General features: G+C 49.3%; 1 protein-coding gene across 1 annotated transcript; it reads left to right on the top strand.

The window, feature by feature from the left end:
* Positions 1–1280: 1280 nt before the first annotated feature.
* Positions 1281–15228, top strand: LEP (leptin). The gene is given in 4 exon segments (XM_050782581.1): positions 1281–1358; positions 12288–12459; positions 14683–14932; positions 14935–15228. Coding segments are annotated over 4 exon segments (567 nt in total). The 5' UTR covers positions 1281–1320; the 3' UTR covers positions 15042–15228.
* The last annotated feature ends 5722 nt before the right edge of the window (positions 15229–20950 follow it).

Raw genomic sequence — 20950 nt, 5'->3', positions numbered from 1 at the left:
TTGTTTTGTTTTTTTTTTGTTTGTTTTTTTGAGATGGAGTTTCACTCTTGTTGCTCAGGCTGTAGTGCAATGGTCTGATCTCGGCTCACTGCAACCTCCACCTCCCAGGTTCAAGCCATTCTCCTGCCTCAGCCTCCCAAGTAGCTGGGACTACAGGCACTTGCCACCACACCTGGCTAATTTTGTATTTTTACTAGAGATGAGGTTTCACCATGTTGGCCAGGCTGGTCTGGAACTCCCGACCTCAGGTGATCCACCCACCTCGGCCTCCCAAAGTGCTGGGATTACCTGCGTGAGCTACCACGCCCGGCTGGGTTGGTTCTTAATGGAGAGGTTTGTTTTTGGAGCTGCTCTGCGCAGTGGGGACCAGAATAGGCCTGGGTTCCCAGCCCATCGCTATTCCTTACCAGCTGCAGATTCTAAGGGAAGTCATTTAACCTCCCTGGAGCTTAGTTTCCTCATCCCTGAAGCCCAAGGATAAAACAAAACAAAACAAACCCATCATGTAAAATGGGGAACTGCAAACGATGCAGGTGAACCAAGCCTGCCACCCCATTCACAGGCTATGATAAGGAAAACCTGGCTACATCTGGGACCACCCCCACAACCCCCACTTTGTACATAGGAAATACGGGGTTGAGGATGGAGACCCACAGTGAGTCCAGAGCGTCCCCAAAGGCCGCAGTGCCCGCCTGGAGTCCTCCAGAGAGCACGCACTCCCTTGGGTGCCAACCAGAGACAACTCGCCCTGAGGCTTGGAACTCGATTCTCCACGTGCCAGAGAAGGGGTGGGACTGCAGAACCCCCCAACCCCCCATTCTGGGTAGGGGCACCTGGCGCAGGCCGGCCGCTCCCTCTAACACTGGGCTTCCCGGGCTTACAGGGCCGTCGGGGCCGAGTCCTAGTTCGCTCCCGCCCGGAGGCCGCGCCCGGGCCAGCGAGGGCGCCACCGGATGCCCCAGCCTGCTCCACGGAGCCCCTCACAGTCACCCCCGCCCCGGCCGCGCCCCGCACCTTCCCGAGGGGCCGATCCTTGCGCCATAGTCGCGCCAGAGCCTCTGGCGGGACATCGAGGACTTCTCGCTCCTGCCAGCCAACCCCAAATTTTTGGGAGGTACCCGAGGGTGCGCGCGTGGCTCCTGGTGAGCCGAGGCCCTCCCTCGAGGCCCCGCGAGGCGCACACTACGGGTCCGGGGCTCGCAGCCGCCCCGCACGTCGCTACCCTGAGGGGCGGGGCGGAAGCTGGCGTTTGGAGTGCCCCGGGGCCTGCAGGGCAGTTGCGCAAGTTGTGAAGGGCCGCTATAAGAGGGGCGGGCAGGCATGGAGCCCGGAGGAATCGCGGAGCCAGCGACTGCAAGGTAAGGCCCCGGCGCGCTCCTTCCTCCTTCTCTGCTGGTCTTTCTTGGCAGGCCACAGCGCCCCACCCCACTCTGGATCCCGGGGAAACTGAGTCAGGAGGGATGGCTTAGTTCTGGACTATGATAGCTTTGTACCGAGTTCTAGCCAGAGAGAAGGCTACTGGGATTGGAGGAGCGTTGGATTCGCTGCTGGGCTGTGCCGGTGCCCAAAAGGCAGGACTCTGACCTTGCAGAACTAGCCAGGTCCCTGGGAGACTGTCAGACCCACCAACCTCGTGGCATTCGCAGAGCTAAGATGCACTGGAAATTGCCTTGGGCACATCCGCAAAGATCAGGGTGTCCCACCCCGGTCTGGAGGAGATAAACTTGGGGGTAGGAGGGATGCAGATGCAAGTGATCAGTCTCAGACCTAGACATTGCCTTGCTCTGCAAGTAGGAATTCAGGCTTCATTTTCCAGGGAAGTTCCTGACTTCTGAATGGGAGGGGCTGTATAAGGCCAATGCCCAGGAGGAAGGCAATGATGAGTAGAGGTGGGGGAAACAAGTGTCAGGAAGACTCAAAAATCTTCCAGAGAAATTGTGCAGGGTCTCACCAGATCTGTCCTCAAAGCCATGCAAATTGCCTTCTTTGCAATGCATACAATGAGGTGTCGTTGGGGTTTAGAACTGGTTATTAGAGAACCTCTAGCCAGGACTGCTAAATACGCGCTGTTGGCCCACCAGCCTCACATATAGCCTTCCTTCAGTCTGTGCTTGGTTTGGATTTCACTGTGGGTACCTTCGCCTTTACACTCCTGTTTCTATAGTTTAAAGATGGTGGTGTTTTGGGAAAGTGACTCCTTAAATACAATTAGGTCCAAGTGAGACAAGTAGCCTGGCTGTCATTTCAGAATAGCAACTTGGAAGAGGTGATTAATTTCTGTTGGAAGGGTGATCTTTGGGGAGGTGGGCGAAGAGCAGAGACTCGGTGGTACCGTTCCAGGAGCACAAGCTCTCTTCCTTTGCAGTGCAGAATGACCTCTGGCAGCCGGGGTTGTGTTTGTTCTGTAGGATTCTGAGCTGGGCCATGGAGCTGGAACCGGGGAGTGTTCCCAATCTCTTTCCTATTAGGATTGTCTGCAGAACCAAATATGGAGCCTTCTAGCAACGTGAGTGCTCCTGTTCTAATGCCCTTAGAAACAAGGCCACACTGATCATCTCTCTCACTTAGGCAGGGAGACAAAGCAAGAGACAAACAGTGGATGCTTTCAGGTTCTTTCCCTTCCCAAGCAGTTGTGGACATTGGGCTGAGGGGAACTTTTCCATGTTGGCTAAAGGAGCATCCTCCTCATATTTTGTACATTTTATACCCAAAATAACTCTTCTTGGTATTTGGGGAAATATTTTCCTCCCCCTCCATTCCAGGAAATGGCTCCAAGTGCCAAGGACAGAGCCAGGGAAGTTGCAATGAATTCCTGCCCGTCAGCCCCAGGCAGATGCCTCACACGTCTGAGTGGCCCATGCAGAGCGCGGAGGTGGCCACCACGGAACCTGGGTCAATGTCCCACCCCCACTTAGAACCCCCAGGGGCGTGGGAGCCAAGGAGAAAAGAGGGGCTCCAGGAAGGTAGAGTCCTTGTGTCTTGTGCATCTGTGAACAGTACTGGTGTGATTTAAAGGAAAATTGAGCCAAATTCTCTGGCAGTCAGTTACCCCATCCCCACCGGGGTAGGAGTCTGGCAGCCGCAGCTCCATTCTGGTCGGTTGGCAGAAAGTCTTGAAATTCTTCGTCCACACATTTGTCTCAGAGAAACAGAGAGGTTGTTTCTGCTTAAAAACAACACACTTGGTGTCTGGGCTCACAGACTCCTTTGCACTTATTCCACATGTGACAGCTGATGTGCCTTGTTGCTTAGCAGACAGCATGCTACCGTCTTTCCTGCTCAGTTTGTTAGCTCTCTGGAATGGAATCTATAATCAATGCCCATACCAACATTTCACTAATACCATAGGAGATTTAGTCTCCATCTGGGTGTACATTACATTTGCTCTGGGGTGCTCCAGGCTGGGGGGGTTGCCAAGGAAGAGAAGAGAAACCGCAGAGAAGATGGGAGGGCAGAGCAGGGGTCTCTGAGAAGGGCAGGGGTCCCAGAGTGCAGGAGCAGGAGCCAGGCTCACGAATGGGTCCATGGGAGGGAGTACCTAGGGATGACAGTCAAGATGGAGCAGAGCTTAGGAAGCTGAAGGGAATCCTGGCCCACCTGGGTGCTAGAGGGCACATAGGAAGTGCAGGAAGCAGACCAAGGTCCCCAAGAAAGGGAGACTTGGACACTGAAGCATTTTCTGTCTTTATTAAGACAACTTCATAAGAATTCCTGCTGGGCCAAAGTGAATTCTAGGATGTGACTTTAAGATGGGAGCAAGTGAACCATTGAGGAGTTAGGTTACCCTGGTTAGCCAATGCAGATCGAGAATGGGAAATCTTTCATTTATTCATGCAACAAATATTTAATGAAGCCCTGCTGTGTTCCAGGCTTGTGGTAGATGCTGGAACAGGTACACGTGTCATTAACTGATCAGGGCAGCCTCTCCTTCTGAGTCTCGTTGGAGACTTCAGATGCCCCTCACACAGAGCTCGAGGGAGCCTCAAAAACTGATCAGAGGCCAGGCACCATGACTCATGCCTATAATCCCAGCACTTTGGGAGGCCAAGGCAGGTGGATCACTGGGGCCCAGGAGTTCCAGACCAGCCGGGGCAACGTGGCAAAATCCCATCTCTATTAAAAAAAAAAAAAAAAATTAACTTGATGTAGTGGTGCACACCTGTAGTCCCAGCTACTCGGGAAGCTGAGAGGTGGGAGAATTGCTTGAGCCCTGGAAGTCGGGGCTCCAGTGAGCCTTGATCACACCACTGCACTCCAGCCTGAGTGACAGAGCAAGACCCTGACACACACACACACACACACACACACACACAAGATTAGAGCTGACACAGGATAGAAACCTATCTGTATCTCTGATGAGATCAGATCTTTCTGATGAACAGAAAGAATGTAACCCCTGTACTCACACCCTGTCTGAGGGTTACATATGTTAACACGATTTCTCAAATGAGGCTTTTGGTTGCAAACAAGAGAAAATCGCTCATGCTGGCCCTGTGTTTTTCAAATTGTATATTGTAATCAACATTTGAAAAAAGAGCCAAGACTCTCAAGAGTGCATTACCCATGGTAAGGGTGAATTTTATTTCTTGACACTTATTTCTCTTACATGTATCTATCTATGTCTCAAATGAAAAATAGATCTATAAAGTTGAAAGCTATCCAAGTGAGTATAAGAAAAGAGTATCTCACCCTGAAGGCTAAGGACGGGGAGAGCCACCAGGCCTCACGAGGACCCAGGAACCACAAAGAAGGCTAGGAAGGAGCACAGGTGGTGACCGTACTCCGGTTCTCAGTGGCTATGTGGGCTCTGGTCTCTCTCAGCTGTCCCATGCACATGAGGCCAAATGTGGCTACCCTAGAGCTTCTGAGCCCTCAACAGAGATGAACTGGACTTTCTGCAGCCCCACTGTAAGTTCCTAAGAGAGCAGTTGATTGACCCAATCAGGGTCAGGAGAAGGAATGTAGGAGGAAAGGGAGGAGAGAAGAGCCTCTTCGTCTCTTGCCTACCACTGGCAGTTGTAGCCAAGGGGGCTGGAGTGTAAATGCAGACATAGCCACCAAGGGTTGTGTATGTGTGTGTGTGTGTGTGTCTGTGTATGTGTGCCTTGGGTAGGTTAGATCTCCCAGCAGGTCCCTACTAAACAGACTTAAGTCCCCCAAATTTTAGCTCTCCAGCCTCACACACTCCACCCCTCTACCATAGTGAATTCTCCCAAACCAACCATGGTTTTCTCCAACTCCGGAGCTTGGCCTGGAATGCCCTGCTTCACCTCTTTTCCCTGGGGAATGCCTGTCTTTCAGGCCTCAATTCACATACTGCCTCCCTTTCAAAGCTCTCCTCCCGTCCCTAGAGTCCCTCTTCCCCTTTGTTCTTTGGGTTCTATGCTTCTTCCCTCATAAGCTCCACCAGGTTGTGTTAAAATGAGTTGTTCAAGCTTCTGTCTGTTCCAGTAGATTCTGAGCAACTTGGAGAACCAAGATCCAAACTTCACTGTCTTTATTTCCTCCTTTGTTCCTTCCTCATCCCCAGGTCCCTTCCAACTTGGAGTTGGAAGAAAGGAAGTTATGAAGAAAGGAAGGAAGGAAGGGTGGGAGGGAAAAACAGGAGGGGGTCCCATGGGAGAATGTGTATAGGGAGAGGACTCAGACTAGCTAAAGGTTTTCCCTTATAATTAATAGTAAATACCATGTTACCTGAATTTAATTCACAGTAGCATACCAAAGACTCTCTTTGCTCTCCCCACTGCTATTATCAGAAGGCTGTGGGCAGGCGTGATTTTGGCTCAGGAGGCCCTCCAGCCTGGATCTAGAGAGCAGCAGACATCTCTGCCCATCTCAACTACCACTTTGACACTGAGGTCCCCAGGATGGAGGGTCTGCCTCTATCTGCCTTGTCCCCTGCAATGGCGGGAAGGTGATGGAGCTCAGGTCTAGAGGCTACCAGCTTCTTAGGGAGGTAGGAGGTGGAGGGTGGGGTAGGGGTCCTGCACACAACCACCAAGTGGGGATGGGGTTGAGGGCCCACCTGAGGATGAGTAATAGTGAGGCTGGCGCAGAGGACCCAGGTGGAGGCAGACAGCAGAATTTGTGGTGGGGTGGATGGCACATTATATAAGCCTCTCTTGCTGCCCTGTTTACTGAGATTGTTTCATTATCTCTTTTGGTTTTTGTTTTTAAGAGATGGGGTCTCGCTCTGTCACACTGACTGGAGTGCAGTGTGTGATCATAGTTATGATCACTGCAGCCTCGACATCCTGGGCTCAAGCAAACTTCCCACCTTGGCCTCCCCAGTAGCTAGGACCACAAGCATTTGCCACCACACCCAGCTAATTTTTAATTTTTTTTTTTTTTTTTTTTTAGAGATGGGGTCTTGCTGTGTTGCCTAGGCTGGTCTTGAACTCCTGGGCTCAAGCGATCCTCCTGCCTTGGCCTCCCAAAGTCCTGGATTATAGGCTGAGCCACCGCACCCAGCCACGTTTCATCCGTGCAGCCCCAGGGGCTCCACGTTCTACTTTTTCTCATTTCTTCTCCAGGGCACCCATGGCTAGGGATGAGGGTAGAAGATGGGGCAGCAGGGCCTTGATTAAAGGGGAAGGAAGGCAGCCTGTGGAGAAGGTGGCCCAGGGAATGCAGAGAGGAACAGGCTGTGAGGGAGATAGCAGAGTGCAGGCTGCGTCCCAAATGAGCACACCGCCCACTGTGAGCCCACCACCTGCCTAGAGACCCCTCTCCTCTCCAGCATCTGCTCCAGTAGCTCTCAGAGGAAAGAATGATGCTGTATCAACATTTCATCAGCTCATCTTTTCACTCTAAGAAAATGGCAGCTCCTAAATGTTCAAAACTGCTTTGGAAACTTCTGGAGAGAGGTTTTACAGCTCAAGCAGACAGCTGACCACGGCCTTTCTTTCACCCCAACCCATGCTCTCCCCGTGCTTTCCTGCCACAGTTGCAGTGGGCCCTTGGGTCCTACATTTGCAGCCATTTGTCTCTGAGCTCAGACTTCCAATTCCAAGCGGCAGCTGGACAGGCTCACCAACATGTCCAGCCAGTACTAGGACATCAGCAGGAGCCCAACCACCTCTTTCCAAAACCTCTCCTCATGTGTCTCCTAGTTTCCATCTCCATCCTTCTAGTCAGCCAGGCTGAAAACACTTGCTCCTCAGGGTGCAGAAGGAAAAGCTTTGTCTCCATACCTGGTGCTCACTGCCCCTGCGATCCCAGCCCAAGTCCTCCCCCACTCCTCATCCTGGTGTCAGCTGGAAGCCGCCATCTCCTAAACCCATCTGTGTTCTTCTGCCTCTGCCAGGGCTGCCCTCTCCTCCACCTTCACAAACTCAATTCCTACCCATTCTCAGGTCCCTTATCAAATGCCACCTCCTCCGTGATGCCTCCCTGATTCCTCTGCTGGAAATAATGGTGATGACAGCTAAGGCGTTGGGGTTGGCTATGTGCCAGGCAAGAAGTTAGCACTTTACCTGCTTTATCTCATTTCAGCCACATAACAGCGACAGGTGGCATTATGATTCATATCATCCCCATCTGATAGCCAGGAAAACTGAGTCCCAGAGAGGTTAGCCACTTTCCTAGGGCCCTGTGCTCTGACTCAAGCACAGCTCTGAGGAACTCTAGCATTCCTCAGTTTAAGCATCATGACTTTCTTTGCTGAGTCACCCAAGGTATTTCTTCTGTTTGAATGTTCTTCCTTGGCCGGGCGCATTGGCTCAGGCCCGATGCGGTGGCTCACGCCTGTAATCTCAACACTTTGGGAGGCCGAGGTGGGCAGATCATCTGAGATCAGGAGTTCAAGACCAGCCTGGCCAACATGGTGAAACCTGCCTCTATTAAAAATACAAAAAAATGAGGCCGGGCGTGGTGGCTCACACCTGTAATCCCAGCACTTTGGGAGGCCGAGGCAGGTGGATCACCTGAGGTCAGGAGTTTGAGACCAGCCTGGCCAACATGGTGAAACCCCATCTCTACTAAAAATACAAAAAATTAGCTGGACATGGTTGCAGGCGCCTATAATCCCAGCTACTTGGGAGGCTGAGGCAGGAGAATGGCTTGAACCTGGGAGGCAGAGGTTGCCGTGAGCCGAGATTGCACCATTGCACTCCAGCCTGGGCAACAAGAGGGAAACATAGTATTAAAAAAAAAAAAAAAAAAAAAAATTATCCGGGCCTGGTGGTGCATGCCTGTAATTATAGCTACTCAGGAGGATGAAGCAAGAGAATTGCTTGAACCCAGGAGGCAGAGATTACAGTGAGCTGAGATCACACCACTGCACTCCAGCCTAGGTAAAAAACAAGACTCCATCTCAAAAATAAATAAATAAAAATAAATGTTCTTCCTTGCACTGAAGTTACATATGTAAATTCCCAAACCAGTTGCTTAAGGGCACAGTTTTGTTCTTTACTTATATTTTTAACAAATATCTTATGTAAGTAGTTGACAAAATCAAATACTGTGTACGCTACCTAGGCTTCCCTGGGAAAGCCATCAGCCTCTGCCCCATCCCTTCCCACTCCTGATTGCACTTTTCTGTGGTTCCATATCTTTTTCATGTCTGTTTCTGGCCCACAGTGGGCGATCAATACATATTAGCAGCCAACCATCAACCCTATATTGAGTAATTATGGGGTGTCAGGCACTATGCTTAATGAAATTGTATTAGGTTTGTACAAAAGTAATTGTGTTTTTTGTTTGTTTTTTTTTTTTTTTTTGAGACGGAGTCTTGCTCTGTTGCCCAGGCTGGACTGCAGTGGCCGGATCTCAGCTCACTGCAAGCTCCGCCTCCCGGGTTTACGCCATTCTCCTGCCTCAGCCTCCCGAGCAGCTGGGACTACAGGCGCCCGCCACCTCGCCCGGCTAGATTTTTGTATTTTTTAGTAGAGACGGGGTTTCACCATGTTAGCCAGGATGGTCTCGATCTCCTGACCTCGTGATCCGCCTGTCTCGGCCTCCCAAAGTGCAGTAATTGTGGTTTTTAAGAGTAATGGCAAAAACAGCAGTTACTTTTGCACCAACTATTTGCTGCCTTGAATTGTCCCTCCTCTCCTTGTCCCTAAACCCTGCTCCTCCTCCTCCCAGTCATTCTTCTTTCCCTTGTTGGGCCATGGCCAGGCCCCACCCAGGTACTAAGACTTAGGTGAACCAAGGAAGACTTAATGCCCACTCTTTTCAGATGCCCATGTTGGCATGTGTTAAGTTGGTTAGCATTAAGTTTGGCTGCATTTAGCAGAGACCCAAAAGAACAGTGACTTTTAAAAGGCAGAGGTTATGTCTCTCACACACACCCAGCACAAGTCCAGAGATAGGTAGTCCAAGACCAGCATGGCATCTCAGCTCCATGAACCTCAGGAACCGAGCTCCTGCAGCTCCCTGCCCTGCTGTTGATAAGGTGAGGCCTTCATCCCCCTGGTTCAAGATGGTGCTAGAACGTTGGCTACCATATCTATAGTCCAGGCATCAGAATGGAGCAAGGGATGAAAAAGGAAGAGAAGAAGGCACACGGCAGTTCCTGAGAGCTGGCACAGGACACTTCTGCTTATATTTCACTGGCCAGAATTTAGTCACATGGCCACACCTAGTTGGGAGACTCTGAAACGTAAAGTAGTTATTCTAGATGGCCATATCCCTACCTAAGACTTGGAGTTTTCTATGACTGGGGAAGAACGGAAGACAAGATACTGGGAAAGACTAGCAGCCTCTACTAAAGGGGTGATCTGTGTTGATGTGTGTATGTGACGTGTGTATGAGTATTTGTGTTATGTGTTGTGTGTTGGTGGGGCAGATTCTTGCGAGCACTTTGCTCTCAGATGGACCTGCTACCAGTTCTCTCTGCAGACCCTCATGGGTTTCCCCTAAACCTGGCCTCTCCTATTAGGCAGCCTTACTCAGCGGCAGCTTCTCATCTCCATGTTTTCAAGGAACCACAATTTATTTCCAGCATCCACTGAAGCATATTATCCATGGTGATAGAGGTGGCTTATAAAACTGTTTTTCCACTTAGGTATTAGAGGATGGCCATTATATGAGAGTGACTATGACCACAGTTAATCTGGTAATAAATTCTCTTGAGTAGGAGGGTGTCATCAACACGTGAATCTTAGAAAAGGAGGCAAGCTGATCTTGTGCGGCGTGGGGAAGACCCAGAGACACCAGCGCCCTGTTGAGATAGCCTGTGGGAGGCAGTGGGCCAAATACTTGATTCACAGTTGGCTACAGGTAGTGTTGCCCTGCATTTCAAGCCCTGCCTGGTAATTATAATAATTTACTCCCCTCACCCTGCTCTGGACATGCACATGATGGCCAGGGGCTTCACAGGTTCATCTCATTTACCCTTTTGAGCCAGGTGGTGGTGTTAGTTCCATTTTGCTGAAAGGAAAGGATGCTTTAAGGAAGCAATTTTCCCAGAGACACAAAGCTAACAAGAGTGGAGCCTGAGCTGGAGCCTCGGAGCCTAATCACTACACCCGCCCATCTCTGCTAGGGTTTCATGAAATCGTATTGGGGATTAGCACTATTTAACTCTGTTACACAGACATTTGGTGTATTACTCAGGTAACAAGTAGTTAATAGAGGAAGTTTTACTTTTTTAAGACATAAATTTGCCTTTTCCCAAATTACTTGGTACATAGTACTTTTCATGTTTGAAGTTGAAATGGGGGTACAATACCATAGCTTCATTCCAGAGCAGGGTATTCATTCCAAATGCCATGTTCCCAGCAGATGCCCTTGACTGGAAATTGGGGTGTGATTTGGGCTTTTCCTTAAATCTTTGAGGGGCTGGAGGGGTGGGTGGCTTGCACTCCTGCTCTCTGGATCTGAATCCTGACTCTGACATGGACCTGTTTGACTTTGAGCAAGTTGACTCCTCTTCCTGAGCCCCATATTTTTCTCTTCTGTAAAATTCAGATTAAAAAAACATGGCTTTGATCAAACATTATAAATAATATATAGACAGACTGCTTGTTTTTATTGTATTGCCAGAAATGAAACCTACTAATATTGCCATCTATGGACAGAAAATGTATTACCTGTTTTCATCAAGACCCAGACGACGAAGAACATGAAAAGCGGAGATTAACTTTACTACCCTCTCCAGAACCTTCATCCTAATATTTACTTACATTTTATTATTATTTCAGGCTCATGCACATATACTTAGCATGGATCATTGGCCACAGACTTGCATACATTTAACTTTATTACCTTTTGCCTCATGTATCTCATTAAAACTTTGCTGCTTAATCAAGGATCTGCATATTATTTTAATTTTAGAATTCACAGTTCCAAGACTTTGGAAGTTTCAAGCGTTCTGGGTGAATGTGTTATGCTCTCTCCCGCCGCCATGTCTTTATGCCCCCTGATTTCTCAGCTACTATGGCAACCACTTTCTACTCTTAGTAGCCCATATTCAGTCCAATCCCCAGCTCAGGAGACACTTCTTCCAGGGAGCCCCCTGTGCGCTCTGGTGGTATCTTGTACCTGCCCTTTTTGCAAAGCTCTTTCCTCCTGGCTTAGAATGGCCCATTGACCTGTTTGCTTCTCCTATTAAACTGTAAGCCACTCGAGGGTAGAGAGCATCTGTTGTTCAGTATTGCAACCTCGGTGCCGAGCACTGTGTCTGACATATTATTTAGAAGGTCAGTAAGTGCTAGTGGGATTCAGGCTCCCAGTGGGTGGGAGAGAAAGGAAGTAAGGAAGCAAGTGGTAAAGGACATCACAGAGTATCAGCTTCTGTGAGAGAGAAATGCAGAGGACAGGTGAGTAGCATAATCGCTAACGATAAGGTAATGATAGAGCACATTTCACAACACTTTCAAGCCCTTTCACATGCATTATCTAATTTGATCCTCATAAAAGCCTAGAGACAGGTGTATTACAGGGATGAAGGTGGAGTATTTTGTAAATTAAAATTATTCAGTGAGTAAATGACTGGGTTCAAACCAGGCCTTAAAAATCTGTCTTTTTCCCTTGAAGCACGCAATGAAGTCTACATCATCCCTACCATGTCCATTTGATCACACCCTGGCCTCCACAGCTCTGTGGTCTACAGGATACCTCATGGTGGTTTTATTGACCAGACAATAATCCTCTTCCTAAGAGGATGTATTTCATTAATACATAGGTAGATAATGAATTGTCTTTGACTTTGAGGGGATGGTAGCCAGGGCAAAAAGCAAAGCTGATTTTCATTTCCATCCAGTAATGTGGTTGGTAATGGGTCAGATGGATGTATTCTGAGATACCAGCTCCTTGCAATGTGTGGTTCCTTCTGTTTTCAGGCCCAAGAAGCACATCCTGGGAAGGAAAATGTATTGGAGAACCCTGTGGGGATTCTTGTGGCTTTGGCCCTATCTGTTCTACATCCAAGCTGTGCCCATCCAAAAAGTCCAAAGTGACACCAAAACCCTCATCAAGACAATTGTCACCAGGATCAATGACATTTCACACACGGTAAGGAGAGTCTGCGGGGACAAAGTGGAACTGCAGCCAGCCTAGCACTGGTTCCTGGTGGGCCTGGACCCAGATAGTCCAAGAAACATTTATTGAATGCCTCCTGAATGCCAGGCACCTACTGGAAGCTGAGAAGGATTTGAAAGCACAGGGCTCCACTCTTTCTGGTTGTTTCTTTTGGCCCCTCTACCTGCTGGGATTCCATGGGTGAGTGGTTCTAATTCTAAACCACCCCAAGAACATTTGACTTTGCTACATGTTTCCATTTAAAAAATCATAGGATTTGGGCTGGGTGTGGTGGCTTGTACCTGTCATCCCAGCACTTTGGGAGGCCAAAGCAGGAGGATCACTTGAGTCCAGGAGTTCAAGACTAGCCTGGGCAGCATAGGGAGATCCCATCTCTACAAAAATAATAAAAAATATTAGCTGGGCATGGTGGTGTGTACCTGTGGTCCCAGCTAGGGGAGGCTGAGATGGGAGGATCACCTGAGCCTGGGAGGTTGAGGCTGCCGTGGGCCATGATTGTGCCACCGCGTTCCAGCCTGGGCAACAGAGCAAGACCCTATCTCAAAATAAATAAATAAATAAAAATCTTAGGATTTGATTAGGCATGATGGGTCACATCTGTAAGCTTTAGGAGGCCAAGGCAGGAGGATCAGTTGAGGCCAGGGGTTCAAGACCATCCTGGGCAACATGGCAAGACTTCTATCTCTAATTTTTTTTTTAAAAATTAAAAATAAGAAAAAATCATAGGATTATCTGATATCATGAGGCCTTGGGTGCTTATTTTCACTCTACTAAGGGGAAACCCAGGCCTCAGAGATTAGCTGAGCCACATGCAGGCACAGCCATTGTCTCTTTCCTTCCTCTCCCCTCTGTCCCTGCCTTCTGCGCTCGCCTTCCTCCCTGACTTCACTTCCTTGAATCTTAGTGCCTACGACTAGAGGGAGCCATGAAGTTCCTTGCAGCCCATTGGCTGTGCAAGACCCCCAGCAGCATCTCCTCGGGGCCTCTATCCCATCTCTAGAAGTGCTTGTCATTAGGGTTCTTGTAGTTCCAGTTGATCTCTGGCCCCACCTCTAGAAGATACCCAAAAGAGTGAGTCTACCCTTTTTCACATTCAGCCCTCTACTGATTTGCAAATAGGAGTCAGTGCCCACCCTGGTCTTTTCTCTGGAGTCCAGTAGGCCTAGACCTTCTGCCATTTTCCTGATGAGGTCTATATTTGAAATTAGGAAGATTAAGTTTGAATCTTCACATTTCTGATGTCTAGGAGATCTTCAGCAAGTTCCTTAATGTCTTTAAGCCTTGGTTTCATCATCTGGATAACAGGGATATCACACACTATTCACAAGGTTGTTATGAGACCTAAATTAGCTAAAGCAGGTGAATCCTCCTTACTCCCTGCATGCAGCTCTCCGGAGACATCTCCTGGTCATTGTGGGTGTCTCATGGTGGTCTTGGGCAGTTAAGGAGAAGTTAGGTGTCCAGAAGCAAAGATGGCTCAGAACTAGATAGAGTCTTGGGCATTTTGTAGAGAAAAACTCTTGTCTCCTTTCAAAAATAATAAAAAAAAATTAGCTGGGCATATTAGCCACTCAGCAAGGCTGCACGTGATAGCTTCTGAGTGCCCCAACTTTGGGTGGTGTCAATACACGATATCACGGGAGCCCAGGGTAGTCACCACGGAGGTGTCAGCCTCAGTGCTGTGGGCAGATGGATGGGGAGAGCCCTCCCGGAACTGGAGTCACTGGAGCAGGGTTGGGGACCTCACTGAGGGTACGACCTTGATCTCTAAGGAGGAGGGACTGCCTGGAAAAGCTGACTGGGAGAGAGGACTCGGCTGGGGGTGAAAGGGACTAGAGAAAGCAGGGGGTGGGGGTGCTTATGCAGGACCTCAGATTCCTGGGGAACAGACTCCACTAAATAAGACACAGGAAACCACGGCTGATTCTTCATGAGGCCATGCAGAGACAGGAATGACCTGAGAAAGTCGGGAAGTGGAGGGAAGGATGGTGTGGGAAGAGCAGGAATCTTGGAGACCATCTTAGAGGCTTGGCAGTCACCTGGGCACAAGATACAAGGGCCTGAGCCAAAGTGGTGAGGGAGGGTGGAAGGAGGCAGCCAAGAGAATGACCCTCCATGCCCACGGGAAGGTGGAAGGCTCTGAGAGTGATTCCTCCCACGTGCTGAGCACTTGTTCTCCCTCTTCCTCCCGCATAGCAGTCGGTCTCCTCCAAACAGAGGGTCACTGGTTTGGACTTCATTCCTGGGCTCCACCCCGTCCTGACCTTATCCCAGATGGACCAGACACTGGCAATCTACCAACAGATCCTCATCAATCTGCCTTCCAGAAACGTGATCCAAATATCCAACGACTTGGAGAATCTCCGGGACCTTCTTCACCTGCTGGCCTTCTCTAAGAGCTGCCATTTGCCCTTGGCCAGTGGCCTGGAGACCTTGGAGAGCCTGGGGATGTCCTGGAAGCTTCACTCTACTCCACGGAGGTGGTGGCCCTGAGCAGGCTGCAGGGGTCTCTGCAGGACATGCTGTGGCAGCTGGACCTCAGCCCTGGGTGCTGAGGCCTTGAAGGTCACTCTTCCTGCAAGGACTACATTGAGGGAAGGAACTCTGGCTTCTAGGTGTCTCCAGGAGACCATGAGAGCTGGGTGCGGTGGCTCACAAATGTAATCTGAGCACTTTGGGAGGGCAAGGTGGGTGAATCACCTGATGTCAGGAGTTCAAGACCAGCCTGGCCAAATGGCGAAACCCCGTCTCTAATAAAAATATAAAAATCAACCAAGAGTGGTGGCGCATACTTGTAATCCCAGCTACTTGGGAGGCTGAGGTGGGAGAATCACTTGAACCCAGGAGGCAGAGGTTATAGTGAGCCAACATCTCGCCACTGCACTCCAACCTGGGTGACACAGGGAGACTCCATCTCAAAAAAAAAAAAAAAAAAAAAAAAAATCACAGTCATTGTTTCCCTGTTCCTCACCCCATCCACTCTTCTTCATTTTCATATATTTTACTTGTACATTTGCTTAATTAATATCTACCCCAATAAGAATGTAGGCTCTGCTGGGCACAGTGGCTCACTCCTGTAATCCCAGCACTTTGGGAGGCCGAGGCAGGTGGATCATCTGAGGTCAGGAGTTTGGAACCAGCCTGACTAACATGGTGAAACCCCGTCTCTACTAAAAATACAAAAAAATTAGCCAGGGGTGCTGGCGGGAGCCTGTAATCCAGCTGCTCAGGAGGATGAGGCAGGAGAATCGCTTGAACCTGGGAGGCAGAAGTTGTAGTGAGCCGAGATTGTGCCATTGCACTCCAGCCTGGGCAACAAGAGCGAAACTCCATCTCAAAAAAAAAAGAATGTAGGCTCCCAGCGAGCAGGGATTGTCTTTTGGTCTGTTTTGTTTCCCGCTAGATCCCCAGCACCTAGGCTAGATCCTGGCACCAAGTAGTACAACCTGTTGGCTGAATGGGTCTCTAACCTCAAGAGCTGATGCCCCATGTCCCCTTTGCATTTGGGTACAAAGAAGATGTATGAGGGGAGGTGGAATGCTGGGCAGTCTGTCAACTTAGAGGATTCCAAGCCAGACATGGTTGCCAAAGTTTTGTCATGTGGACAAGACTGGAGGGAGCTAGGGGATCAGCAGGTGGAACGTGGCGGAGGCAAGCTTTGACTTAGTCTCCCCATCAGAACTACTGTCCGATAGAAGGGCCAACTGGGGGAGGCTGTGGGCAGATTGCTGTGGCAATGGCGCCCAGGTGTGACTCCTGCCTTCTGGTGTCCACCCCCAAGGTAGGCTCCCCGTAACACTGACACTGGACTTGGCCACGTGACCTGCTTGCCACAGTGGGACAACAGCAAACAAGACATAAGCAAAGGTTGGAAAAGTGCTTGCCTGTGGGGGCTTGTCCTCTCTCGCTGCAGGGAAGTCTTCAGCCACCATGCGAAGGAGCCCAGACTGGCCTCCAAGAGGATAAGCAACCCTGTGGAGAGAGATCCCAGCCTTCCCAGCTGTATTAGTTGGTCTTTTTTGTTTTTCCTTTATTTTCTGATGCTGTGACATCTTGGGACCTCACTGATACCTCAGGGACCAATTCTCCCAGGGTTAGCTAATTCCCAGAGATAGCAAACAGCTCAAGGGGTGCATACCTTTCAAATGCAGACCAACCAATCTAGAGCCCACACCCCAACCACCTCCTCTATTGGGCTGCCATTCTCAGGGCCACTATCCCCTGCCCTAATCTTCCCAGGGCCAGGTACCAGACAACTAGAGCCAGCCCCTATGCTCCAGAGCCCACTGAAATTACTCAAACTAGCCAATCCTAAACCTGCTTACCCTCACTTGCCTTGCTTTTCCTATGCAGTTGAACTAGTGTTCAAACCATGTCAACAGGAATAATTCTCTATCTCAGCTTTGCTTCCTTTGACATTGGCTTTATTCTTAGACAGTGGCAAAGGCAACCATCAAAAACTCCAGGCCTATACCTTCCAGGTTGGCAGCTCCCCAGGAAAAAGAGCGCTCCTTCCTAATTTTTACAGTAAAAGTCCCAGAGCTGACTCTCATTGATCTGGCTTGAATCACATGTCTATTGCTGAAGCAATCACTAGGCCAGGAAAATGTAGTACTCTGATTGGTTAGATTTGAGTCAAAGCAAGGAAGGGGTCAATTGCACTTGGAATGAGAATGGGGATAGGGTAGTTTCCCAAAGGAAAAGAGGGTCTGTTACCAAAAAGCAGGATAAATGGGTCTTGGGAAGGGGGAAACAACAGATTCCCTCCAGGAATGCTCTGAGCCTTTCTTTCCTGGCCTGTCTGATTCCTGACAGCTTTCTGGAACCTCGTCCCAGTCTGGATTTCTTTCTGAGAGAAGGAAGAGACTCACTCCCTTTGACCCTTTACTTTTGTACTGAGAACCAAAACCAACTCTGACTGGCTCTTAACTTCAACCACACGGCATCAAATAAAAAATAATGTTTGACCCTGGACTTAGAAAAGGGTGGAGTGATTGTCCTTGGCTCTGACAACTGCTTCTGATAAGAATGAAGAACATTTTTGTTATTGGTTATAGTGGATTGGGACTTGATATTAAGTTATCCAAATTGTTATTCCTCTCATTGGGGTTATTTTACTGGTCTTTCTGCTTTGTCTGGGTCACTCTTTTCCACTGGGAAATTTGTTCTTTTTTTCTTCCCTCATGATGGAGGTCATGTTGCTGACACCTTATGTTGTAGGGATGGCTGTTCTGATTGCTTTACAATAAGCATAATGATCAGAAGGATTCCTTACAGCAGAACAGCACCTTGCCATCTATAAAGCACTTTCATACACGTTATTATATTGGATCTCTATAATAAGCAGCATTGAGGAGAACAAATAGTATTATATCCACTTTCTATAGATATGGAAATAGGCCCAGAGAGGTTAAGTGACTGGTTAAAGGTACAGAGCTATGTTGCCTTAGGTAGCAGGAAAATACTGGCAAGGAATAAGCAGGCATTTATTCAAAGCTTGATTTATTTAACAAGACAAGGCTTTATTGTTACAAAGCTCATCAGGGCTAACTCCCCAGCTCCCTTCTTATCTTGGTACACAAACTACATAGCTCCAAAGGGACACACACACACACATACCCTGGGCCACCAATAGCCAAGGCTAGAGCCCAGCCAAGCATGTCAGCATGCAGGCTCACTCACAGGCAGGTCTGGGAGTTGCAGGCCTGGACCACGGGCGGGTGCCCAGGAGCCCACACCTTGGTTCAGTCCTCCCACGGAGCTCCTCACCCTACCCATCACCTTCTCTCCTCAAAGGGGCTGGTGGCTGGGGCTACAGGTAGGGCTGGGGCTTTGTCATTAGGGAGGAGGCAAGTTTGGTAGGGCCTGGGGGGCTGGGGAAATTTCCTGAATGGAAACTCCAGGCTGATATACTGCGGGCATTCCTTCCAGGGACTCTCCTCTCCTTCCACATCCTTGCCTTTTTTCTCCGTGCCTGAACCCTGCACAGAAAATCCTGATTAAAGAGATGGTTGGCGATCTTCCTTGGTTTCCACGTGACCCATAAAGTCGACTCATTACCGGAGAAAAGCAGAGAGCAAGGTCACCAGTGTAGGTGCTATCTCCACTGTCCCTCCTGTCATGGAAGGGCCTCTGAGAAGCCGAGAATCCCCCCCTCCAACACCCCTTGCTATGATCCTAGGAGCCTCCAGGCATTCCTCTCTATTCTAACACTCTGCCTGTGTCCTAACAAACCGGGTAAATGGAAACCCCTGCAGAAGTGGATCCTGACTCCGACCCTGTCATCCCGCCTCTGGGACTCGTTGCGGAAGTCCTGGGCATTCAGCATGACAGACTGGCCAGCAGGGAAGTGACCCAGCCCCAGAGCTCTCTGGGAAACCTCTGCATTGGCCCCTGACCCCACCCTGGGGTTTTCACAGGTCCAGGCACCTTCCCAGCATCCAGGTGAAAGGCCCAGTGCTTATTAAACCCTGCCTGACCCGGCCTGGATGCTTCCTGGATGTGCACTGCTGGGAGACTTCTATTCTGGAAGATCCTGCAGCAAAGAAGAATAGGAGATGCCAGAAACTCATCTATCTGATAGGATTTGTTTTTCCCCCATAGGAGAAAAACCCAATCACACCATCTCCCACTTGGAATAGCTGCAATTACCCACTACCCATAAGTGGAAGAACACCAGGGCTAATCAAATGACACCACTCTGGGAAGCCAGTGTGTCCCAGTACCAATCTTTTTGAAAAGCCCATATAGAAAGCTACAAATTCTATTTGTCTTGTCTGGGGGGAAAATGAGTTTTAAATATGTTGCATCAAAAATGATATATACCAGACATTAGTGATCCAGAACAAATGCCTTGGGAGAAAAACTACTCTGACAATGTTCAGTATTCAGGTTGCCAAAGAACTGGGAATTTAGGTGGAAATACAAGCACAGAACATTCACACTGGACACCCACATGGCCCTTACCAGGCCCCGGTGGAATTGGTCCTCAGACAGAGCCCCGGTTCCTGAGCACTGGCCTCAGCAGCTTCCCCCAGGGACACTCCCTGCTCGCCTCCTGGTGAGCTTCAATGTCTTCCTGCTGGGCCAGGCTGCCGAGGCCTGAAGAACTCAGGTGTGCCCTATGGAGCTAGCCTGACCGGGTTAAGGAAAGGCTGGGGAGGTAAAGAAGAAGTCTGCTTTCCACCAGATCCCAAGCCCAGCAGACACTGATGCCATTAAAAAGTCAGTTTACAAACCATAGAGGGCACTGATTGCTCTCTTCCAAGACAAACTGGTGAGGTAGGAAGCTCCTGAGAGTAGACACTGGGAGACCTGGGTTCTAACCCCAGCTCCACTAGTAACTGCTAGTGCCAAAGGTCTTGGACAAATCCCTTCTCCTCTCTAGTCCTTAGTTGATAAAATAAGAACTGGATTTAAATGCTCTCTTTTGATTCTACAACCAACATATTTTTTTTCTTTTCACTCTTTCAAGAGTCTGTAGAAAAGCGTAGAAAAAGATCCCTCTTTTTTTCAAGAGGATATAGAATGGTGAGTAAGAGCAGTCTTTCAAATTAGCCTGCGCAGGTTTGAATCCCAGCCTGGCTGCTTTCAAACTGTGTGACCCTGAGCAAGTAACTTAACCTCTCTGTGCTTCCATTTTCTCTTCTGTACCATGAAGATAGTAGTATCTGTCTCACAGCCTTGTGAAAGGACATGATGAATTAACATTCAAAGGCTTTCAAAATAGCTCCTAGCACATAGCTATTATTTCTTCAGCAACTACTGTATACCACGCTGTGTCCCAGGCACTGCAGATACAGAAGTGATCGAAAGCCATGGTCCTTGCCCTCCAGGATCGTACTGTCTCCTAGGAAAATGCTGCCCTGGCAGCCTCTTTCTGATGGTCACATGTTTGCATCCCTGAGGGTGGGATGGTTCCTGGCCTTCTGCCCAGGCACGGGGTTGGGCATGAAGTAAGTCCCCCCACAGGTCTCTGAAGCACATACCAGCTGCCCGACTCTTGATTTTTTCTTTCCCTGCTTCTTTACTGCTTTTCCCCTCCTGATTCCGCTTGATGTCTAACTTCAAAGAGAATAGAAATAAATAAAAGCTCCTGCAAAAGAGGCTGTCGTCCTCCTCCCTCTGCATTCCCTCTCTAATCATCTCCCCAGTCTCTGCCTGTTTGTATTGCGTCACTCCTACTCACAGCCTCGCTCCGTTTGCCCCATTTAGGGAGCTGCGAGATCCCTCGGTGCCTCCTGCCCTCCTAAGAACACACTCTGGCCTTGCTCTTCCTAGAACCTGACACGGTCATAATCTTCTTGGTTGGTGAGGACATTGGCTGCAGGAACATTCAGCTGTGTTTTCCCAGGGGATGGGGGCGGGGGCCAGAGAAATTCTTCAACTCCTGCTCAGTCAGCAGGGAAGGTAATCGGGATTAATCTGAGCACTGCCAAATGCAGATGAGTCCCCAGCCTAGGAG

The sequence above is a fragment of the Macaca thibetana genome, chromosome 3, assembly GCF_024542745.1.
Source record: "Macaca thibetana thibetana isolate TM-01 chromosome 3, ASM2454274v1, whole genome shotgun sequence".
NCBI lineage: Eukaryota > Metazoa > Chordata > Mammalia > Primates > Cercopithecidae > Macaca > Macaca thibetana.
Note: the sequence above shows the minus strand (reverse complement) of the source record. Positions and strands in the feature narration are given on the sequence as shown.